Raw genomic sequence first — 26,387 nt, forward strand, 5'->3', positions numbered from 1 at the left:
GAACTTTGGGAAAGGAACTTTAAGATCAAGAAGGTTGCTTCAAAAGAGGAGGTGTAGATCCAAGATTTACTTCAGTGGTGTTCATCTTGGAGGTAACAAGCTGCTATTTTCCCTTCTTTGCACCTAGATCTATGTGTGTATTTGGGCATTCATGGCTCAAGAGTGACCTTTCGAGCTAGGGATTCAGATCTGAGGTTGTTACCTCAGATCCATGCTTATTTTGATCTAAAACCCCGTAAAGTATGCCCTTCAATTGATTTTGAAGCCCCTTTGCCTTAAACCCTAATTTATGGCATATTTTGCCTAGATCTCCTTCTCTACACGTAAAGTTTGCAACTTTACGTGAGGAATAGGCTTGGGAAGGGTAGATCTACAGTTTGGAGTCCATGCATGACTCAAAAGTCCTCTGCATGTAAGGAGACCTGAAGGGACTTGGCGAGTCCTTTGAGTGGACTCGGCGAGTAGCATGAAGTTGTGGAGAAACTTGACGAGTGGGATGAACAACTCGTCGAGTCGTATGAAGATTGCCTTGTACTCGGCGAGTCTGTTCTTGGACTCGGTGAGTCAGGTCGCAAAACCCCAAACCCTTCGAGTTGAGACTCGAATCAGTGAGTCGGGTGGAGACTCAGTGAGTTGGACAGGTCAGGACTCAGAAATCGGTAGACTCAGCGAGTCATGGTCTGACTCGGCGAGTCGAGTCGCGAATGGAAGGATTCTGAACATTATGAACTCGGCGAGTCAGTAGGGTGACTCGGCGAGTAGGGTTGACCTGGAAGGTTAACCTTGACCAGGACTTTGACCTTGACCAGGGTTGACTTGGTTGTCTTTCGGGGGTCAGTTAGACTCAATGTTGCATTGGTATTGGTAGTTCGGGGAGCAAGGGGAGCAGGAGTTCCGTGAGTTATTGAGCAGCAGCTAGTGAGATCATCAGCAAGTTCAGCCAGTACATGTGAGTTTCCCTTTGTGTGAATGGGTCTAAGGCCACAATGCCGGCCCATGTAGTTATGAGTAGAAGACCCGGGGGTTAGCCCTAGGCACAGTATAATAGTATGATATTCAGGACGAGGTCCAGTGATAACGGGCGAGTGCCCAAGGATTCATTTATATGCTAGATTATACTTGTTTTCTGTGTGATACATGTATGTGCCCGGTAGAGAGGTGAGTGTGGGCGAGGTCCCGTATCTCACCAATATCAGAGTGTGGATGGGGTTCCATATCTCATTAGTAGCAGAACAAAGGCGAGGCCCAAACTAGAACAGGAGTGAGAGTGGGCTAGGCCCGTACCTCACTACCATTAGGAGCGTGGACGGGGTTCCATGACTCATCAGTAGCAGGACATGGGCGAGGCCCAGGATAGGCGAGGCCTTAGGACAGAACCAGTTGCATGTGTTTAGTTATGTGTTGTGAAATGTTTATGTGTTATTATTTGTTGGTGGGCGAGGCCCTGTGACAAGTGAGGCCTAAGTAAAACAGATCTGTAACCGAGCGGGGCTCGAAGCCAAGCGGGGCCTGGAGCGGCGGGGTCGTTGTAGCGGGCGAGGCCCGAGGTAGGGGGCGAGGCCCAAGATAGCAGGCGTGGCCCAGTATGTGCAATATGTGATTATGCATGGTATGTGGTAGGGTGAGGAACTCACTAAGCTTCGTGCTTACAGTTTTCAGTTTTGGTTTCAGGTACTTCCGGTGGCGGAGGGAAGAGTTCGGGGTGATCGCATGGCACACACCATAGATTAGACAGCCTAGAAATGTTTACTCTGATAATGAACATGTGTTTTGAAAACTTATACTCATATTATGTTTTGGAATGATGACTTTACTTTAAGTAATGATTTATTAAAAGAAATTTTTGGTCTTAAATTTTGGGTCGTTACAACACCAATCCAAAGTATAAGTATAGTGATCCAAGTACTAAATTTGTGACTAATTGCTAATTTGGTATAAAATGCAACTGAATTTTGCAGGCATGTTGTTTGTTTGATAAGTTGCTTCTTTTTGATAAATGGCTAATTATTGTGATATTCGAGACTCAAGTCAGTTAGTTCCCAAACATGTTCAATGTTGAAGACTTGAAAGATGCTATCAACATGGGAGCTTTATCTTTGGGATTTAACGAGGTTTGTTCTCATTTCCCATGTTTGACCAATCATTACCCTATTTCTCCATTATTTCCTCTAATGATTTTTTATGTGTAATTACCATCAACATGCCAAAAGGGAACAACTCTAATGTCATCTTTCGTCATGCACTAACCTCATGAAAGATCACATTTCACCAAAGCTGCATTAAAAACAGTAAGCAAATCTATACTACCATATACAAAAATATTATTTCGTGTATAATCGCCTAAATATTAAAATATCATTTTCCTTTATTTTTCAATTAAAAAGCATATAATGGGTTATGCTGGTCCTCATTGTACCACAGAAAAGGAATGAGACATCATTGAACATTTAGTAAGACTCTAATAACTATCTTTGATCCAAGGTGTAACATCCCAAAATTCGAGCCAAAAGGCTCTAAAATGGCTCTTTTGTTGCATGGGGCCTTCCTTGGGTGCAAAAGCAACCCAAATCTATCTTGTGACTCTTCCCAAGTGCTAGATCCGAAGTATTAACCCCCAACCATGTTTACAAATCATGGTTGGTCACCTCATATGGCTTAAAAGCCCTAAATCTTCCCCAAAAAGGGATCTAACAAATAAACAAGCAAGGTATAAACTTTATACCTTTCAAAGATTGCAAATGATGAACCAAACTCGAATCTTCAGCCTCCTCTTGATCCTTCTATGCTCTTCCTTCTTCCTTGAGGTCAAAACCCACAAAAATCCCTCAAAATCCTTATATCTTGCACCAAAACACTTAGGGTTTGCTATGGAGGGTCTTTGGGAGCATTAGTGACGAGTGGTGGCTGAAAGAGATGATTAAAGAGGGTGCAAACCCTCATATTAGGGTTTTGTCCAGTCAGAGCCTACTCGTAGATTCTGGCCGCGGACTCGACGAGTCCATCACTTAAGTCACGTGTCCAATCCTACTCCTACTCGACGAGTTGGGCCTTCAACTCACCGAGTTACAGGCCAAAAATGTAAAATACAACAAAACAGATTACATACCAGGAACCGAGTGCTACACAAGGGCACAATAGTCATTTTTTAATGGTTAACCAAAATCGTTGGGGAACATCAAATTAAGGGCTAATTTTACAAAAGTGAACTTTGTAGGACCAATATTGAAAAATTCAGCTAAACCTAAGGACCAAAAATGTAACTGACTCCAAGTTGTAGAATACATAATTTTTTTTACACGCTGTAAAGAATAAATTGGCATTCTGAAAATCAGCATAAGTGATGAAGAAGCAAATGCAAAAGGATGGCTTGGAATTATGATGATTTTGTTTTATATTTATGTTTATTTATTTTTTTGAATTACATGTTTTAATTTTAAGTGAAAGTCTTCACTGAATGTCATCATAGTTAAATCAACTAACAACTGTACACTTTCAAGAACTGAAGTTGTGCCAACAGTTCAACAATAAGTTTTAAATGATGAAACTTGTGCTCTTCAGGTATTTGCAAACTACATATTTAGTCCTCTTGCTTCTTGATGTTTAATGCTACACTAAAACAAAGATGGTAGAGATGTCAGCAACTCAACATTGAATCATCTAATGTCAACACATTTCTTGCAATCAGCTCAACAAATTGAGTGTTTGTATGATCAGGTGAGAAATAGCAATGTACTTTACTCTTTGTACCAATATAGGCAATATGCTATGTTTTTTTTTCACTTATTTACCATAACAGTAACATACTTACATTTGTTTATCAATAATTAATAGCAATATCTGGTGAATAAAGTAGAATGTTATACTTGGTAGCATTTGATTGAGTGGTTTTATTTATTTATTATTATAGGCGAGTGAAGCAACAAAGAATGTTGAGATGGTAATAAGGAACTAACTCAAGCCATACCGAGGAGCAACAAGAGGAACAACAATAGCAAAAATTTTCTCTTACTTTTCATTGTTTTTACTTTAATATTCTTTTTCTTGATTGGTATAATTAATTAATACTTAAATCGATGGACTCATCATTTAACTTATGAAGTATGTTATTTATTTATTTATTTCTTTTATTTTATTTGCAATTTTAAGAGCTCAACATGTAAATTGATCCCATTGTAGATAGTTTTAGGTTTGAGGATGCAAAAAATAGGAACTTACATTTATTGATTTGTTTACTCTATCATTACAACTGAACTCAATGATGAATTTTTTGGTCACTAGATGAGTGACAACTTTTTATGGTCACTAGTTAGATTAAACGGTGATGACTTTTTGCGGTCACAAATGGATAAAATAGTGATGACTTACTTTGACTGGAGACTACTTTTAGTGATGGAATGAGTGGTCACAGATGTAGTGACGACTATATTTTAGTCACTATTTAGTGACAATTATATATTTTGGTTACTATATCAGCTTAGTGACAAACCTATAGTGATGGAAAAGTGACGACCAAAATTTTGATCACTAAATCACTTAGTGACGACTCTTTCTATTAGTAGTGACTATTTCGTTTTTGTTACTAATTGACAATTTTTTGTAGTGAATGTTGCGCGCTCGAGAGCGCTCGTCAATCGTGATCGTCAAACAACACACGACTTATTGGTACATGATTGTATTGCTGATAATTGTCTTTACAATGAGGATTTGTTCGAATGTTGTTTCCTTCTAAATAAGACTATATTTTTACGTATTACTAATGCTTCAGAGGTCCGGTATTAGTTTTTCAAAAAAAAAATCCGATGCTAGAGGAAAAATGAGTTTTTCTAGTATACAAAAATGTGCGGCTGCACTTAGGTATTTGGGATACTGTATAACATTTAATGTATTCGACGAGTACTTAAAGGTATCTGAGAGGACCACAATTGATTGTGTAGATTGGTTTTGTGCATGTGTGTTGAAATTCATAACAGTGAAACGTGTTTCAATCTTTAAAAAGATGTCATAGAACATTTGTATCAACTCAACATGAACGAAGGTTAGCTTTTTTTACTTATGTTTGTTTGTTTGTTTGTTTTTTTTAATTATAGGTTATTTAAGTAATGTAATGTTTTTTTTAAAATTCTTTGTTAGCTAAGTAATGTAAACTGAAGTTGTATTTTTATTTTTATAATTTTTAAAAATTCAATGTTTGTTTTTTTTTTTATAAATCTAATTTTATTGTATTTTTGAATTAAAAAAATGATGTGGCTACCTCCGTTGTATTTTTAAAAAATTCAATGTTTTTTATTTTTACAAATTTAATTTTATAATTTTAAAAAATTCAATGTTTTTTTTTTAATTTTAAGTTAGTAATGTAGTTTGATCCGGAAGTAAAGACAATTTGTGGTTGGTTTCAATGGGAGTATCAGTAGGCTTACAATCCAACATATGAGTCTCAGTTAGCAAATATAACACATACTTCTGTTGACACATAATGATCCTTAACTTCGATCTGGCTACTTCGATCCCTAAGAAGTACTTTAAGTGTCCCAGAACCTTGAGTTCAAATTCAGTGGCCATAATTATTTGAATTTTTTTCATTTCTTCTGTATTGTTTCCGGTGACAACCATATCATCAGCATACACAATCAAGGCTGTCACTTTTCCTGTGTTAAATTTCACGAACAATGTGTGATCTGCATCACTTTGTTTATACCCTATTTTTTCATGAAGTTCGAGAATCTACCAAACCATACACGTGGTGAATGTTTCAGTACAATGATTTCCTTAGTTTGCATACCTTTCCATTACATTCGACACCTGGTGGAGGATCCATATACACCTCTTCTTCAAGATACCCGTTTAAGAAAGCATTTTTTTTACATTAAATTGTTTTAGAGGCCAATCTTTATTTGCTACGATGGAGACTAGGATATAAATGATGTTAATTTTTGTTATCATTGCCAAAGTGTCCCCATAATCAATTCCATATTTTTGTGTATATCCCTTGGCCGCTAATCGAGCCTTAAATATGTCTATGTTTCCTCCGAGTCTAATTTCATGGTATATATACACCTACATCCCATTATTTGCTTTCCATTAGGAAGCTTTGCTAACTCCCATGTTTGATTCCTTTGCAATGCCTCCATCTCTTCATTGATTTCTCTCTTCCATCTTTTATCTTTCATGGCTTCTCGCACGTCGTTTGGTATAGAAACTATGGATAGTTTATCAACTAGAAGTGCATGCAAGATTGCAAGGCGATGATTTGACACGTAGTTGTTTATAGGGTAACTTCCTTTCGCTTGTAATTCAAGAAGATATTGTTTCCTTGGTACCCCTCTATTGCTTCTTATATGGTACCATCGGTTAGCTTCTCCATCTAAAACCTACACAATAAAGTCAGAAAATTTTTCTCATTTGTTAGTATTTCCAGGAGTATTTCTACGAGTATCTTTTATATTGACATCCTCAACGCTATCAGTGATCAGTTGAGCTTCAGTGGCGATAGAATTAGCTTTGCCGGTGACACTAGGGTCGAGGTCAGTACTATCTAAAAACCTATCAATAACTTCATTGTCACTATCTTCTTCTTCATTGTTGTTGGGTTCGAGAGGTTTTTTTGCCTTCGACGACAAGCTCATTTTTCTCATTTATAAGCTCATTTGTCTCATCGTTATGGGGTTTCACTTTTCTTCCTCATTGTCTCTCCCCCTAAAGGGAAGTCTTATGACAAAAGTATTTCACCGTTTCATGAAATGATACGTGTCGAGTTACATACATATTATTTCCTATTGGATCATAACATCGATACCCTTTCTTGTAGTCCGCGTATACTACAAAAAAACATCGAAGGGTTCGTGGTTCTAGTTTTCCTATGTCTTGGTGAACATAGGCAGTCCAACCAAAGATTCGTGGTTTAAGTTCATTAGGTGGTGGCTTATCAACAATTTCATGCAGTTTTTGAAGTGGGATTTTGATCTCTATTACTGGAGATAGTGTACGATTCGTAATATATGCAACAGGTCAAACTGCTTCTCCTCGGTATTTTCATGGTACATTCAGGTTGAACAAGGATGCACGAACAATTTCAAGGATCTGTCGATCCCTTCTTTCAGCCAACCCATTTTGTTGGGGTGTTTTAGCACACGATATTTGATGCCTGATTGAGTTTTCTTGAAAAAATTGTTGCATTTCATGGTTGATGTATTCACCACCATTATTAGACTGTAGGATTTGGATATCCTTCCTGTACTCAGTTCTAACAGTTTTATGAAGTTCTTTGAATGCATGAAGGACTTCTCCCTTTTTTCTTAAGAAGGATATCTAAATCATTTTGGTACATTCATCGACAAATGTAACAAAATATCTTACACCACTTGGGGTGGGGACTGGACCGGGGCCCTAAATGTTAGAATGAAAGATCATGAATGGAACTGAACTTTTACTATCGCTAAGAACATATGATATTCTCTTGTTTTTTTCCAACTCACATAATCCACAACTAAATTCATTATTAGTTGCATTAAAAAATAAATCTGTTTTAAGTTTTCTAAGATAACTAAAGTATAAATGTCCAAGTTGACGATGCCATAACATTGCCTTGGACTTATTTGCTTAAATTACTCTATGTGATGAGCTTGCCTCAGATGTTGTTCTTCAAGATAGTACAACTCACCCTACCTAATATCGTAACCAAGAATATGATGTGTCTCCATGTCCTAAAAGACACAATTTTTTTCCAAAAGGTCATATAATAGTTCAGAGCTTCATTTATCTGACTTACTGATAACTGGTTTGATGGTAAAGAAGGAATAACAAGTACAAAGTCGAGCTCCATTGAAATTGACACTTTTGCAGAACCTTCATCAATCACATGTTTTGTTTCTCCATTAGTTGTGTGAAAACTAGTTTGTTTTGGAGGATTAGTTGTTATTAAGGTTCCAAAACTATTACTCATATGATTGGTTGCCCATGTGTCAGTTATATATCTAGCTACAATTTGGAGTATAGTTCTGGTGAAACATACCAAAATTGTAGAAAGTATGAGCTGCTGTTGGAGTAGTGAATTCTTGAACTTGAGAAGAAGTAGCCACTAATACCATACTAATCATCTTCCTAATTGGCTTCTTTATAAAGTCCCACCACTCCGGGTAACCGATGATCTTATAGCACTTTTTTAAGTATTGGAGCCGACAGCTAAACCAGCCAAGCCACGACTCCAATCTACTATTGTTCATAAGCTGCATGTCTTTTTTAAGTATATATATAATTAATATTTTTAACATTTACAATTAAATAACCACCTTTTTGCAAGATAGACAATTTTATTGGTTATGTGACACCGCTACACAATCACGTGAGGAAATTATCTTGAGTTCCATCTTTATTGAAAACGATTAGTTCATGTTTAATTATTATTTATATACTAGTTACGTCAAGAGTGTCGTGTTAAGCACAACCCACAAAGGATGAATTGTGCATTTTCTTACCCATTGTCTGAATCTTTGAAGAAGTGTATGGAATGCTAAATACACCTTGATCTTTAAAGAAAATGTAAGGATTCTAAATGTTTTGCTATTATTAATAAAAAGGAAATGCAAGTATGTTGCTATTATTGGTAAGAAAATTAAATTGCATTGCTATTATGAGTAGAGAAATTAAGTTACATTGCTATTACATGTAAGAAACTAAAGTACATTTCCCTTCAATTCTGACATTGTAATACCTATCTATATCATCCTACAAGATACCCATAAAGATATACTTTCAGGATAACACAACTAAGTTGTTCAAACCAAGGCCTATTGATGTTGAAACTATCATTTGCGATTTAATTATCTTCCAAGCAAATCTCAGCTAATAAAGTATACCTACATTTCGTATGGCCTTGAGATACCTCAAAACGAAAAATGATGTGGACATGCACTACAAGAAAAAGTCGAAATAACTACGGAAATTTACTACGAAAGTAAAATCCGTAGTTATTTTGCTACAGATTATGCTACAGAATGGCTTGTTGTAGCTATTTTACTATGGAATTTGCTATAGAATTGCATTCTGTAGCAAATATCTAAATAACTACGGCATTTAGCTACGGTATGAAAAACTGTAGGTACTTTACTATGGACTATGCTACAGAATCGTTAGACGTAGGTATATTTGCTACAGAATTAGCTACAGAATTATGTTATGTAGCTAATATTCAGATAACTACAGAATTTTACTACGGAATCGGAATTCGTAGTTATCATGCTACGGAATTTCCTACAGAATTATAAGTCGTTGGTATTTTGCTACAGATCATATACGTTGTAACTATTATATGTACTATAAAATAAAAACCACATTAATATTATGCAATACAGTTTTTCAATATTCAATTTTTATGTGTTTAGATGCTTTTCAAGTCAAGTTGAAACACTAGAGACCGACACATTATATTTAAGATTGAAATTACTATATATATGACAACAAGAAGTGAAAGATTAAAAACGGTGGAAATTATTTGGTCTCGAAGACTGAAAATCAGAAAACCAAATCGAACCCATCGAAATCGATTTAAACTATACCATATATCAAATTCAGTATTTGAATATTGTTTTTTGGTTGTAGTTTTTGTCTCATAAACTTTAGATCAAACCGATCAGTTTAAACTTTTCAGTTCGAAAATTTGAATTGCGTTAATTAAATATAAAGCTATATCTTATATTTTTATATTAAAGCGAACCGAAACTGATTACCACCCTAAGCTAGATTGAAGTCATTTTTTTGTTCTAGGTCCAAAAAAAATTTAACATCCAAGTTGCATTTGAGTCATTGAGTCAACCAAAAGTAAAAAGAAAAAAAGAAAAATCCAAATATCCAAGTTTCCTTTGACTTTCATATCAATGAATTATTCATATAGAATCCGTCTCACTTCAATTTTATTTCACACTCCGACTCAGACCACCCCGATGCTACTCGCCAGTGGTGGAGTTAATACATTAAAGAAAACATTAGGGGCGGTCGGATGCCTAGCCACCCCTAACGTTTTCTAATTTTACTGTAATAATTAGATAACACATCAAAACATTAAAGAATTGGTTTTTAATTAACATATTTGTATTCAAATAACATGGCCACACTCGGATTCTAAATTGAAAAAGATCCGATTCCGAAATTGAAAAAGACAGTTACATCTTTGGTATGTTTTTTAATTACTATTGTGTATTTAATATTTTGTAATTTGCCATTGATTATATATTATTAAAAATGGTATTTTTTTCTTATAATTATAATGATAAAGTCAATAACGAGTATAATTCAATTAATGAAACATTATTTGTCTATAATTTATATAAATGTTTAATATTTCCATTAAAAAAAAAAAACTGTTTAGTATTGATTTGTTAACGGAATCAAACAAATTGAATTTGACCTAAAAGAAAGCTAAAAAAACAATTATTTAACTCTAAATAAAAAATCCCCTTTTCGTTTCTTATTTTCACATTCCCGCTTCCCTTCTCCCACTTCCTGTGAGATTTCCGATCCGACGATAGTTTGTATCGTTGATGTTTCCCTTCTCCATCGAAGATATACAGTTGACCGATCTCGTCATCCCTCTTCTCTATTTCAGTATTTGCCAACGATTTCCTCTAAAACAAAGACACAGGTAATTTTCGTTCTGACTTCTTTTATGCAAAAGATTGAAGAAAAAAACACTTACAGATAGAAACTTTTTGAGGTGTTTCCCTGAACCGATATCTATAATCGCTGCAAAACCTTTGTTTAACTCAATTCTCAGGGATGAAACAATTTTCAAAACGGGTTTCTGTGGAATCAAAACTTTAGGAATTTTGGTGGAGATCTGTATAAAACACCAACTCATGAATGAGGGTATCAAATTAGTGAGACAGTAAGATAAAACACTTACATGTTGATAAAGGCCAAGACATTTAACCAATTTAAGAATCAGACCGTTACAAACAAGAGTCATCAAATGATATTCCAGCACTTCAAAAATAAACCAGATGATTGAAACTCCAACATACGATTCCACCATATACCTTCTTATCCTTCTTTAGGAGCACATTAGCGGCTTAGCAGCATTACAGATTATAAAACTTAGATGATGAACAGATAAGAGTAAGACCTCCATTGGTCGTTTCAGCAATGATATTAAGCATGTTTCACATTTGGTGGTATTATATTCAGGACCGGCCCTAGAGGGAGGGCAAGCTGGGCGACCGCCCCGGGCCTCGCCAAATCTTGGGGCCCCTAAAAATTACGTTTAATATATATATGTTTAGATAATATAAAAAAGAATATGCAGAAAACGACCAAAAACGCTTGTAGTTGAGATGGGTGAGACGCAAGATGCAAGCAGGAGGGTTATATGTTCGAATCTTGTCACTGCATTTTTTTGGCATTTTTTAATTCTCTTAAATACAAGCAACTTCTTCGTAAATGAATCACCTTTTTTCCGCATCTTTTGATGGAAGCGATTTTTTTTTGTGTCAGGTCATGGAAGCGGGAAAATCAAGTCTCTCAATTCTCCCAAAAGATTCTATTTCCCAAAGCAACCTCTCATAATCGACTTCATAAACAGTAAGCAATAGACACTTGTAATTTGTAAACCCCTTTCTAATATCTGAATGTGTATCGTATCTCTGAATCTGTGTAATATATACTACTTCCGATTTTGAATCCTCCAGTTTTTGGTTTTAAATCTTTAATTTCAAAGGTCTGATCTAGACTTGAGTTTGAAACATATTCCGTTGTCAAGTTCTATGTTTTGATTGTGAACTTCCAATTTGGGACTCGATGAACTCTAAAATATATGATTTATGATTTTGCATCCACAATTTTAGAGAGGAACAGTAAATTGAACGGTTGATTGTGAAAAGCCTTAAACGAAGTGTAGGTATCAAGAAAATGTGGTAAAGTTAATGTTATTAACAACCATACTTTCACTGCCCACCAAGTGTTTGATGATATTCTGAGTTCATTGGAACTATTGGTTTTACATGCTTTGTTCTCTTTTGATTATATTCTAGCTTTCTTTGTTAGTTAATTGGATGTGGATACATAATTCCTTTGTTTTCAGATACTTTAATGCAAAAAACCTTAATCTTATCTTTCGGCTAGCATTCTCTTGAAATTATGTAATTGATGGTGATTCACTTGACAGTTAGTTGAACATTACATCATGCTATATAATTCAGTAATTCACATACTTTTTTAATAAAGATTATTATTGAAAATCGATATAGGATCAATAGATATACTATTTTATTATGTGTTACATGTGCTTGTTAAAGATTAATTGTGTGATTTGTAGTGTTCATTCAGAATTATTTATTTCTGTATTTTTTGTTGGATCCCATTGTCACATGTTTTTTTGTTGTCAATTTCCTGAGTATAGTCTTGATGATACGTGGAACTTGGTTTCTTTTTTTTCATTATTAAACTTGTTTGCTGTTAAAAAAATTATTAAGGGCCTCATATCTTTTATTTTGCCCCGGGCCTAAAATCGGGTTGGACCGGCCCTGATTATATTATGACATACAAGTAAAAAATTATTCTTTTTCAACCCAAGAAGAAACACCCTTTTGCTTTTGTAATATTAATTATTAACACTTAAGAAAAGATAATTCGAATGTGAGCAATCTTTACGAAGCAAACAGGTAACATATTAACTGGAAACATATTATTATTTTCTTTTTACGCATGCAACTCAACATATCAGCACATTACCCACAACAGCAACATATTAGGCCCATAAAATCACTAAACAGCATCAGGGGTAAAATGGTCAATGGCATATACTTTGTTATTTTGTATTATTTATGTTACATTTAATCTATGGTTGCTGTAAATACAAATTAGGTCTGTTTGTATTGATTAAATTTGGAAGTCATACTGACAAACTATCTAATTTTACATACTATTGGAATTATCATGTATTATTTAACTTTTTAATTTGCATCTTATTTTTTGTTTTTGCATATCTAACACTTGTTATTTTCTTTCGTACAGATTCAATATACTTAAATAAAATATTAGAAATGGACAATATAGATCGAAATTGGATGTATGAAAGGCTAGATGCTGATGGATTCATATCTCCTATTTTTAGAAATGGCTTGAATACTTTCATCGAATTTGCTTGTAGCAAACAACATTTTATGGATGGAGAAAAAATTAAATGTCCTTGCAAAAAATGCCTAAACAGACCATATAGAGAAATTGAAGATGTAAAGTTTCACTTGTCTAAGTTTGGTTTTATTCCAAACTACCATGTGTGGGATAAACATGGAGAACCAACTACAGGTTGTACTTCATCACAGATGGATGACACAACCACGAGTCTGAATCAACAACATGAACCCTCTTATAGGGAGATGATTTTGGATGCTGCAGGACCTGATTTCATGACAACCCATATCGATGAGGAGCCAAATCCACAAGATAAGATTTTTTTTTGATATGCTTAAGGCTGCTGATAGAGAGTTGTGGTCTGGTTGTGAAAAAGTAACACAATTGTCTGTTGTGGCTCGGTTATTGAATATCAAACCTGAATATCGCATCCCTGAGGAATGTTTTGATTCAATTTGTCAATTGATGAAGGATGGTTTACCAAAGGACAATACCATGGTTGATAGTTTATATGAGATAAAAAAATTAATACAAGGACTTGGTCTACCCGTGGAATTGATTGATTGTTGTATGTATGGATGCATGTTATATTGGCGAGGAGATAAAGATCTAGATCAATGCAAATTTTGTGAAGCGCCAAGGTATAAAAAGTCAAGAAATTCTTCTAAGTTTTCACGTGTACCTTTTTCCCGAATGCATTATTTGCCTTTGACTCCAAGGCTGAAGAGATTGTATGCTTCTCGAGCAACAGCTGCTTCCATGCGATGGCATGCACAAGATCATGGGCATGATGTTGGAGTTATGTGTCATCCGTCTGATTCTGATGCTTGGAAGCAATTTGATGTTATCAATCCGTCATTTGCAGCCGAAAGTCGTAATGTTAGGTTGGGACTATGCACAGATGGGTTCCAACCCCATGGAACCTCAGGAGCACAACATTCAACGTGGCCCATTATAATTACACCATATAACTTGCCACCGTCTATGTGTATGAAGGAACCCTACATGTTTTTGACTGCAATTGTGCCCGGACCTAAAAACCCTAAGCAAAGGTTAGATGTTTTCCTTCAACCTGTTATAGCAGAACTCAAAGACTTATGGGAAGAAGGCATCGTAACTTTTGATGTATCACTTAAACAAAATTTTCAAATGAGAGCCACTTTAATGTGGACAATTAGCGATTTCCCTGCATATGGCATGCTATCTGGTTGGGCAACTGCAGGTAAGCTAGCATGTCCACATTGTGGAAAATATTCACAAGCATTTAGGCTGCCAAACGGTAAAAAGATTTCTTGGTTTGATTGTCATAGAAGATTTCTCAAATCTGATCACCCATTCAGATTGAATAAGACTAAGTTCACCAAGAACCGTATAGAAGAAAGGGGTCCTCCTCCAATTATGAATGGTGTAGAAATTTTAAGGGAAATTGAAGATTTTGGCTTGTTAAAAGTGACAGAAGTTAATGCTGAGTTAGTAAATAAATCATGTAGCAAAAAAGTTGGATGTGGTTGGAAAAAAAGAAGCATATTCTGGGATTTGCCATATTGGAAAACAAATTTAATAAGACATAATTTTGATGTTATGCACGTTGAGAAGAATTTTTTTGAAAATTTGTTTTACACAGTAATGGATGTGAAGGACAAGACAAAGGACAATACAAAAGCAAGAGCTGATTTGAAAGTCTTCTGTAATAGAAAAGGTTTTGGTAAAAATCAAGTTACAGGTCAATATACAAAAGCGCCATATGCGTTAAGCAAGGAGGAAAAAAAAGTCGTATGTAAATGGGTGGAGAATTTGACATTTCCAGATGGTTATGTGTCGAATCTCGGGAGATGTGTAGACTTGAGCACACATAGACTATTTGGAATGAAGAGTCATGATTGCCATGTATTTATGCAAAGATTGTTGCCAATTGCGTTCCGCGAGATGTTACCAACCAAGGTGTGGGAAGCAATCACTGAGATAAGTCTTTTCTTTAGAAGCTTAACCGCAACAGTAATTACTGTTGAAGACATGAAAAGGCTTGAAGCTGAAATTCCTGTAATTCTTTGTAAATTGGAGGAGATATTTGTCCCTGTATTTTTTGACTCGATGGAACATTTACCGATACATTTACCATATGAAGCAAAGATAGGAGGCCCTGTTCAATATCGTTGGATGTATCCATTTGAAAGGTTAATTTTGTACTTCGCATTATATTTTATACATTAAATGTTAACTTTGGTTAACTTTGGTTAACTTTAATATGTTGTCTGTTCCATTGTAGATTGCTCCATCAATTGAAAAAGGATGTTAAAAACAAAGCTAGAGTGGAAGGGTCAATTTGCAATGCATTCTTGGTTCGTGAAGCCTCAAACTTTTGCTCTCACTATTTCGAGCCCCATGTTTATACACGTATCAGAAAGATGCCTCGTAATGATGATGGAGGAGCTGAAGATGTTGATGAAGAAAAGTTGAGTATATTTTTACATCATGGCCGCGCATATGGAAAACTCAAGAGTAGGAGGTTAAGTGATAAGGAGTTTAATGCATTACATTCTTGCATACTATTTAATGAAGAGAAGGTGCAACCGTATGTCAAGTAAGCTTGTAATTGACATTTCAAAGTAACATATTATTCAACTTTGCATGATTTCATATTATTTTTATTATGTGTACAGAAAATATGAAAGGTTGCTGAAAGAACTATATCCTGATATAAGCGAACATGATCTTATGGAAGAAGTGGATACAAACTTTGCCTCCTGGTTTGAGAATTATGTGAGTGCTTAGGATATTATTATTATTATTATTATTATTATTATTATTATTATTATTATTATTATTATTATTGATAGATTTCTTATGTAGTTCCTTTTATGTAATATAGGCACGTCAAAATCAAATAAAGAACAAGTATATACATGATCTTTCAAGAAGACCCTTAAGGATGGTGAAATTATATAACGTCTACTTTGTCAATGGTTATAAGTTTCATACAGAATCATATGGTGCTAACAAAGTGACAATGAATAGTGGAGTGTGTATAAGTAGCGACTCTTGTGATTACTATGGCAGGTTGTTGGAAATACTAGAAGTTGAATATCCTGGTTTGCCAATCAAAAGCACAGTCTTGTTCAACTGTGAATGGTATGATCCAACTCCTAATGTTGGGGTCAAGGTCCATAAGCAATATAAGCTGGTTGACATAAACAAACAAAGAAAGTTTAGAAAGTTTGAACCATTTGTTTTAGCTATGCAAGCAACTCAAGTTTGTTTCATTCCATACCCTAGCATGAAGCAAAACATGTCTGATTGGTTAGCTGTATGTACAAAATACTACTAATAATAAAAATGATGATGCTTTTCAAGATGATGAAGCGGAACCAAATGAAATCATTAGCCCTATGGAAGAAGCATCCACAAGTTCACGTGATGAAACAATCGAGTATGGCGACATCTCAAGCAATGCTTCTAGTAATGATAATGATGATGACAATGAGGGTGAGTTTGGGTACAATTCATCAACAAACGAAGAAGAAGACGGAAATGATGATATGTATGATGATGATAATGAGTAAGGCTTCATTAACGATTTGTTTGAAACTTTAGAGATTTGTTTTTTTTGGTTTTAGTTGCTTTACAAATGGGAACGATATTGGTATTGATTTGTTTGTTACACCATCACAGTTTAATTATTTTAGTTTATTATAACATTGTAATCTATATGCATATATAGGACAAACCAATTTATACTCTGTGTTGCTTTTTCCTAGCAAGGGTATTTTAGTCTTTCTAATTTTTTTTGTAGTCCTTTTGGTGGAAACTTTGGTTAATGATGTGGGGAAATGCTAATATGTTAAGGGGTAAATACGGAATTTCCTTAAATAAAATTGGACATATTGAAAATCAAAAAAAGATATCGTATGATGTTATGCCCAGCAACCTGATCCAATTAATATTGATCAGGCCAATCCTGACACAGCTTGGGTCGGTCCAAACTAACCAGTCCAATAACATTTCCAACTTTGTTCTTGTTCAGGTCCAGGTTTTGTGTTATTTTTCAATTTACTTTATGTTTGATTTTGTAAAAATAGTTGGTTTTTGTGCTTTATACGGATGAATATGGACAGATTAGGACAATAACAAATCATTTTGGTGGGATACAGGGTGGTATTTCTAATGGAGATGTCATATACATGAGAATAGCCTTCAAAAAAACATCTACAATTGGAGTAAGTATTATTAAATTTTGAGAAAAATAGTTGATTGATTTCTTTGACTACAATTGGAGTAACTATTGTTTGAAATTTTCCATGAGATTTGGCATATGGATATAATTTCGAGCATATATGAATAAGTAGATAATAATAAGTAATGTCAACAACATCTATAACAAGGAAGGGTATTTTGGGTATTTTCAAAGGAAAAAGGTTTTATACTGCAATAATTTCAGTTACGGGAGTGAGTTTCAGCTACAAAATCATTTTGTTACCCATTCCATATATATAAAATCATTACCATGTAAATCATACGGATATATATTTACATATATCTTATCATTGATTGAAATTTTTTAATCCTTGTTTCAAATCCCGCCAAACCAAATCTCCCTGTATCTAATCCTTAAAAACCAATTCCCATTAATTACGCATAACTTCCCCACGTCAAGAGTAATCCTGGTGGTGGACGTCTTTGTTCGTCCTGCTTTCCTATCGACTTCTAGGGCTGTTCGTTGCTTCTTACTATTGTGCTCCCACAGATTCTGGTAAATTTTCTTTTATTTCTTCCATCTTCTTCTTAATCTTTATCTTTTATAAGTATCAAGGATAGTAAAATTAATCATGTAATTTAGTTGTGTTTCTACAATTTCTACATAAATCTGTTCGATCTTCTCTAGTTTCTACATCGAGATCCCACCGAATAAAAAAATTGATTGTTGAAGAATTTTTTTTACCGATCAGAATAACACCAGTTCGTGATTGGATTGCTACTAGACAACCGTATATGGCTTTACAGAAAAGTAGGAAGACACTAAAAGGAAAGATAACCACAAATGTTTCACTTATCGGTCATTTATATGTTGTTGTCTGCCATACTTCTTGATTTTATCAGACTTTTTTTATCAGTTTCAATATAACTTGTTTGTTTATGTGTAAACCTGGCCTCCTTATAATATTTCATTTCAAATTTGTTATTACAGAAGAGATGTCGCCGTTCCCATTGAAAGGACATCCAACAAGGCCACACAAGAACATGCATAGGTTGTTACAAAGGTACACGAATGAAGCATCCACCCCTGCATCCACACCGACTATGAGGCCGACAACATCTAGCTCCCCACTGTTTGGTACTCAATCAGCCCCAATAACCACCCATTCATCCACACCAACACCATCATTTTCCCCTACATCGACAACGACAGCATCTACTACCCCCATAATGTTTAATACCTTATCAGCCCCTTCATCCGCATCAACCCCACTGTTTAGTACCCTGTCATCCCCTTCATCCACATCAGCCCCACTGTTTAGTACCCTATCAACCCCTTCATCCACATCAGCCACATCATCATCCCCTTCATCTACACAAGCCCCATCATCTGCCCCTTCCTCCACAGCAGCCACATCGACACCGATTGCTACTGAACAAGAAGATGCACAACTAGAACAACGCATGAATATTACAGTTCGGGCAAATACGTAAGTGAAAATACTAATTGATTTTCATATTTTTTTTATTTAAGTTTGATTAGTTCATATTATTATGCATTTTTTTGTTTTGTAGATTATTACCTTCAGGTAAATGTTCGTCCATAATTACGAAATCATTCCTAGATAAAGTGGACGGAAATGGATATAAGTGGGTAAATTTAAGTGAAGAGACAAAAATTTTCTATTGGGAAGAGTTTCAGGTAGATTATTTATTATTATGTTTTTTTGTAATTATTAGTCACACCAATCACATATTATAACTTAATTGTTATTATGAATTATAGAAAAAATGCCAGTGGGATGTTGCTGTTAGTGACTCAGTCGTCAAGGCTGCTTGGGAACAAAAGGCCAAAGAAAGATATCGACAGTACATCTATGACATAAGCACAAGAAACCCAACTCGTGAAAAGCCATGTCACATAGAAATACAAGTATGGAATGCTTGGAATGCAATATGGAATTCAGAGGACTTCAAGAAACAATCAGAGCAAAATAAAAAAAAAATAGGCGTAAAGGTGTAGTTGGTGGAAAAGCCCCACCTACCCATAATGGTGGATCGGCTTCACATCAACAAATTGCTGCTGATATGGTATGTGTATTTTAACTACTAATATTATTTTTAACATCTTATTTTCATTTCATCTAATGGAGGTGTGTTTTAATTATTTTGGCATATTACATTCATGTTTACTTATGATCATTTTTTGAAAAGTGTTATAGCAATCTATAATATTTGTATAATATAACCACCGCCTTTCCTTATTATTGGTTAATGTAAATTATTAAAGTCTAGTATGATAATTTATTTCTTTCATTTCATGTTGTGTTTGACATATAATTGGTGTTAATGTAGGAGGAATATACAGGAAAAGCTCCATCATGCTATGAACTATTCATGTTTACTCATACTAAGGATCATGATGGAAAAACATTTCAAGTTAACAAAGCTAAAGAAGTTCATGTAAGTTTATTTCTAATTTACTTGATAAAAGGAATTTTTTTTAAAAAAATCTTGTATAAAAAATATATTAATGCAACAATATCATTATAGGATTTGTTTGTGTCTCGACGTGCGGATTTGGCATTGCTAGGAGAGGAAGTTCCTGAAAGCGAACTGTTTTATGCAGCTGTTGGAGGACATGATCGTAAGAAAAGAGTTTATGGGCTTGGATCATATGGCAGGTCCATTTTTCGTGAAAACTCCTCTCAAACATGCACTTCACCAGATACAAGTTTTGAGAAAGATCATCTCGAGAGGAAGATCCAGAAATTAGAGGAAACCATAAACCAACAAAGGATTGAGTTGGATGATGTGAGAAACATGGTTAATGATATGAATAATCAGTGATACACTCTTTATTGATTGCATTTTAGGATTTCTAGTTGAGTTTGAGTATTACACTAATTTGATTGGTGCTTTGGACATAGGGGTATTTCATTTGACGATAAACTATTTTTTTATTAAGTATTTTTGTAATTTCTTTTATTGTTATTGCAATTTCAGAATCTTGATTTTGTTATAAATTCGCTTCAGAAGAAAAAATTGAATCATTTTTTTATGTTTTTTAAATAATCATGTCACCATTTTTTGTTATTGATATTGTTACAGAGTTACTATGGCTATTTTTACGTTGTTATTATGTAGTTGAATTATTATGGATTTTTCTATGGAATCTATTCCGTCATAATTTTTTTTTTGCAATGAAAATATGTTGTTGTAAATTTACTATGGAATATTTGCAACAAAAATATATTGTAGTAAATTTGCTATGGAAGTAAATTGTAGTATATTTACTACCAACTATCTGTTACAGAATTAGATCGTAGTAGATTCACTATGGAATATTTGCTACGACATTGCACGTAGTAGATTTGCTATGGAAATTAGCTACGGGTATAGTTTGTAGTTAATTTGTGACAGATTAACTATGGATTGGGTGGTAGGTAATTTGCTACGGATATGCTACGGACAACAATTGTAGCTAATTTGCTACGTCACTGCTACGGATACAGTTTATAGGTATTTTGCTACGGAAATAAGTTTGTTGCAAAATCCGTTGCGAAGGTCCTACGGATTCCGTAAAAAAAGTTTAGTAACGAGGATTTTTGCAACAGATGGGTTCCGTAGCAAATTCCGTCTCTAACCACACGTAACTACGGAATATCATGGTTTAGCTACGATATACTTCCGTAGTTATTTCGGATTTTTCTTGTAGTGATGTACTTTGTCAAGAAACTAACAAGAATGATATGATTTCGCATCGAGTAAAAATCATTTCATAAATGAAAAACATGTTGAGTAATGTAATACTTGATCATATCCAAAATAGTGAGTTGTGGTAATTTGTTACCCTTGTTAACTGCATCTGGATTAACTATGGATGGGAGGCACCCATCAATAAAAAGTTTCAAGTTTTAATCTTACATTTATTTATACTATAAAATAAGATTTCATATATGTTTAACGAGGAATCTTTGTTGAATTAAGTCTTTATATTTATTTTATTAATTATATTAAATTACATGTAATTAGGAAACATAATCGGGGCAGGACTTACCAAAGCTATAGTTTGATAGGAGTTGGTGATAGAAGGTACTAACAACTTGTGATGGTAGGGAGGTCAATAATTTTGCATTTTGAAGACGTCTTCAGCTTCCGTAATGTGGTCACCCTTCCCCATTTTTGATAGATTTCAGAAATACATTTCAACAGTTTTTCAACTTTGAAAAAGTGTCAAAATAACAACCTAATTTGAAAATGTGAGTCGGGCTTACGAGTCACACATGTTAATCAATTCTTGTAAGTAAGTACACATCAATATTTTTTAATATCTATAGATAATTGTGTTTTGTTTTGTCAGAATTTTCAGGTTAATTAAGTTAATAAAAAATTTCATTCTTTCCGTTTTACATAGGTAAATAAGTTTTTCAAAGTTAACACAAGTTGAACAGATTTCAAGGTTTTCAATTTTTTTCGATAAATTGAGTAATCTAACCCTTATAAACGACAATTTTAACAAAAATAATCAACGTTGATTTTTGGTAAAATGACCACTTGCTCCAGAACATAGCATTCCAGAGTTGTGGTCTCCGTTTCGGAGTTCCTACTCTGGATTATAACCTCAGTCTTTTTTTCGTCTCCTATATATATATATATATATATATATATATATATATATATGTGTGTGTGTGTGTGTGTGTGTGTGTGTGTGTGTGTGTGTGTATGTGTGCGTGCTTAAAACCTTACCTTCAATCAAGTAATTCATAATTATCTCTTATAAAACTGCTTCAAAATGAGTTGCTCTGAGAGTCAGCATGAAGAAAGCTTTAACAACCTGTCTGTTTACCTTCACAACCTTTTGCGAACTAACACACATACTTACACTCACAACATAAACTGGTTTTATGGGTCGTTTCAATGCTTGTTTTGTGGCTATTGGATGGGTGGTATATTTGTTTTTTTTTTTTTTACACTTTTCTATTGTTTCTTTAAAATATATTCAGTTTTGTTCCCAAAGAAATATAGGTCCAGGCATTCATAGGCTTCTTATTGTCTGTCATCTTCATAAGTAATGTCCCTCTTAGAGGGGGTACCTAAAAACAATCTCTGTACCAGTTGCTGTCAACGGGAACAACCAAACCCTCCTTTTAAGATGCTCTATGGGAGGAAGTGTAGAACCCCGATATGTTGGGGTGAGGTCGGTCAACGGGTCATGGGGAGTACCTATGTGGTACTCAAGATGACCAAGATGATTCAGCAGGTGCGGGGTAGACTTCATACAACACGTAGTCGACAGAAGAGCTAGAAAGATAGAAGCCGGTCAAACTTGGAAAAACATAATTCCAATTTTAGTGCATGTACATAACAAGTAGCATTGTAATTGTTGGAAAATACAATATTTCATGGGAAGAGTAAACACATTGACACGTGGTTCCACATTATTTGTGAATGTGTAGAAAGAGGTGACATTGTCGTAAAACATGTAACTACAAACGAACAGAGAGTTGATATTTTAACAAAGCTAATGTGTAGAGTGAAGTTTGAAGAAATATGAAAGTTGCTTGGAGTAAAGGAAGTTATTGTTTTTGGATTAGGGTGGAGAATTTGGATTAGGGTGAGATTGCAATCATAATCCAAAATATATGGCAAGTAAAGTTTGAGTCTAAGTAGGAGTCTATTACTTGCTTATCAAGTATTGTTTATTTACCAAGTTTAGGAGTCATCTATTTTTTTTCGTTTTCTTATAAATGGTTGTAATGTTTCTTTTTTCATTAAAGAATCTTTAAGCATTGAAAAACATCTCTTTTGTTTCCTCTGTTTCATTTAATTGGTCGAAATTCTTGTTCAAATCAGTGAGAACATTAAGTTTCCTTTAATTGATCGAAATTCTTGTTCAGATGAGTGGGGCCATTAACTTTGATCGCAACATTCTATCGGTAAGATTGTGACGAATTACCAACAAAAATATATGTTGGTGATTTTATATCACTAATGTTATTTAAGTGTAATGGTGTTAATTTGTTGATCAATATCACTTTGACAATTATTAAACAAATCGGTATGGTGTGGAGTCCACATTTGTTTAATTTTTGTCTTTGTTGAAAGTATACTGCTATTTAGGGGTGAAGCCCTTTAAACCGACGGGGGTCCTGGGGCAGCGCCCCTGGGAGCGGGGTCCAAGGGGCGGCAGGCCCTGGCGGGGTCCAAGGGGCAGAGCCCCTGGCTGGGATCGATCCATATTCTAGACCCAGATTTAAGGTTGTTTATAACCGTTTGTGGACAGTTTTAGGACATAATAACTGTCATGTGGTAGTTTTAAGACAAAAAGTTTTTTCTATTGTAGATCATATCCGAATCTGTGGTTGGTACACTTCTTTTTCATAACATCAAAACATTCTCTCTTCTGTTTTCTCTCAATTCTGAGTTTTATCCGATTAAAGATTGAAAGTACCACCCAAATACTTTAATCTGAAAGTGAAAATCACAATTCTCAGAATTTCCAAGTTTTTTCTATACCCAAATTCTTACAATATATATGGTTTCTTTAGTGTTTTCACACAGCGACAAGAATGAGGTCCTCATCGATTTGTTGGTCATTAATATTATGAAGTTAATTTACCATGTTTCCGTTCAAATTAAGGCCTCCTTCATACTAACCACCATATCTACCGATGTCATGGTAACAACCAAATTGTCGATGATGATCCACGCACACCACCATTTTATCTATGGTTCGACATGGCATGCATATTTTTCGGTTGTTACATTAATTTAGGATGTTGAAATATAAAATTTGAAAGCAAACACGTGTGGAAATATATACAAAGAGATTCATACTGGGCAGAAAAACAAAAGGATTAAATTTCACGAACCTTCGGTGCATATATCTACCAAGTACATATTGTTATATTATGATGATGATGATTAGTGGATATATACCTTTTCTTGTATATCCTTTCGTATTTTTTGAATAATTTGTTGGAGAAGTTATAGGCTTAATTCAGATTCTATATAAACGATCCACTGCATTATCTCTCTTACTTCGATATTCACTGTCTTCCTAGCATGATGAATTTAGCCAGAATCCATACTGGTGTTCTCCTCCTCTTCTTCCTCTTCACAGCACCATCCACCGGGGAGATCACTTCTGTGAAGATCCGATCCGATAACCGACGCTTTATCTTCTTCGAGAATTTCGGCTTTACAGAAACCGGTCATGTCTCCATTGCCATCTCCTCTGTGTCTGTTACCTCAGTTCCGGTCACCTCCAACTTATCACAACCTGACCCTTCACGTATTGGTTTCTATCTTATCTCAGATGTTGCAAGACCCTATAAGAATTACGAACGTATTTCATGCAGTCTGGACTCCAAATACATCTCACTACTCTTTACTTTCCAAGATCTCTCCCCTTCTCCTCAGTCTTCCTTCAACAAATCCCACTCTGTGACTTTTCCCAGTGATTACTCGCTCTACTTCACCAATTGCAACCCTTTATCCTACGTGACGATGGACGTCAGGACAGAGCTCTACAACACTGATAATGGCGACACCAAAGACTATCTATCAGCCGAGCTAACACAGCTTCCGTCTCTTTACTCTAACTTCTCCCTCTTTTATCTCACTTTTCTAGGGTTTTGGATCTTGGTATGCTTCAAGAACAAGCTATATGTCAACAGGTTTCATTTACTAATGGGCGTGTTGCTTGTTATGAAGTCGCTTAGCTTGTTCTTTGCTGCAAAAATTCATTATCATACGAAGGTTACAGGTAATCCTCTTCATGACTGGAATGTCATGTTTTACATATTTCAGCTCATCAAAGCTGTGCTTTTGTGCATTGTGATGGTGGTGATCAGTGATGGGTGGTGTTTGTTGAAGCCATTTTTGCAAGAAAAGATAATTAAGAAGAAGGTTTTGATGGTGTTGATCCCAATTCAAGTTTTGGCTACTGTTGCTTTAATTGTAAAAGGGGAAAGTGGCCCTTTTATTAAAGGCTGGGTGATTTGGAACAGTGTCCTATTGGCGATAGAGACCGGCTGTTGCTATGTTATAATGTTCCCTACAGCGAGTCTGATTTGCTCCGTTTGGGAGACCGAAGAGACTGAGAATGATGCGAAGGCTGCTAGGAAATATTTGGCAATGTTCTCTATGGTTTCTTTTGGATACATGGTCATTATGTGTTATGGCATAATGTCGATGTCTTTTAGGTTATTGGAAGTAACTGGTCTTTGGTTCTATATGGTGATGTTTTGCATGTTTAGCCCGTTTGTGAAAAATAAATACCTTCAACCTAATCTTAAAGAACCGGGGGCCAGGACTATGCAGGAGGAGTTCGTACTTATCTAGATTATACTCGAGTAAACTTAATCTTCAAGTAGTTTTTTTTTTCTGGGAAATTTTGATGTTTTTTTTGTTTTTTTTTAACTTTGTTTGCAGTATAGAATACTTGTCATTAAAGTTGGTAGTTCAAAGTAGTAAATCTATTTACCTATCTTTAATTATAGAATACTAGCTGCGTACCCGATTCGGCAATTAGTTTCTTTTGTTGATTAGTTCTTGGAAACATGTTATATTTCAAATCGGTTTTACGCAACGAATTGTTTCCTTTCCCGAATAGTTTTTTTGGCGAGGGTATTTGTTTCAAAAATTACTTTTTATATGGAAACAATGCATCTCCCAAATAACATGAAATGCATACGACAATAAAAGAAAATAGTTTACTTTATATATTAAGCCCTTTTCTATTTGAAATTTTTATTGAAAAACAACACTAAATTTAGCTATATACTTTTTGGATACCTTTATTGTAGCATCCTTCTTAATAAATGAAGATTTTTTTGCCACTTGTCATCTCCTCATTCATTTGGACACATGGTATTTTCTAAATTTTTTAAATTTTCTATTTTTCACTTGTTATTTTATTGTATTTTTTATTTTATTAAATTAAAATTTTACATTTAATGGGTAAGGTAATATATATGTAAAGTATTTATTAAAAAGAGTTTATATATGTAATGTATTCAATACATTAAAGTTTCATTAATTTTAATAATTCAAATTTTTCTCATTTTTCT

The 26,387-nt window shown here is 34.6% G+C and overlaps 2 protein-coding genes and 1 pseudogene across 2 annotated transcripts; all 3 read left to right on the forward strand.

The window, feature by feature from the left end:
• Positions 1-13,449: 13,449 nt before the first annotated feature.
• LOC145040808 (uncharacterized) lies at positions 13,450-16,679 on the forward strand. The gene is made up of 5 exons (XM_078988702.1): positions 13,450-15,293; positions 15,386-15,700; positions 15,780-15,879; positions 15,989-16,427; positions 16,471-16,679. Exons 1-5 carry the CDS (start codon positions 13,450-13,452, stop codon positions 16,677-16,679), a joined length of 2,907 nt encoding a protein of 968 aa, XP_078844828.1.
• A 2,095-nt stretch (positions 16,680-18,774) lies between these two features.
• On the forward strand, positions 18,775-20,160 carry LOC145040809 (uncharacterized). Its single transcript, XM_078988703.1, has 6 exons — positions 18,775-18,800; positions 18,886-19,012; positions 19,097-19,179; positions 19,320-19,401; positions 19,666-19,773; positions 19,864-20,160. Exons 1-6 carry the CDS (start codon positions 18,775-18,777, stop codon positions 20,158-20,160), a joined length of 723 nt encoding a protein of 240 aa, XP_078844829.1.
• Positions 20,161-24,353: 4,193 nt separating this feature from the next.
• LOC145039219 (protein CANDIDATE G-PROTEIN COUPLED RECEPTOR 7 pseudogene) lies at positions 24,354-25,789 on the forward strand (annotated as a pseudogene).
• The last annotated feature ends 598 nt before the right edge of the window (positions 25,790-26,387 follow it).

The sequence above is a fragment of the Lactuca saligna genome, chromosome 4 (assembly GCF_052625555.1).
Source record: "Lactuca saligna cultivar CGN05327 chromosome 4, ASM5262555v1, whole genome shotgun sequence".
NCBI lineage: Eukaryota > Viridiplantae > Streptophyta > Magnoliopsida > Asterales > Asteraceae > Lactuca > Lactuca saligna.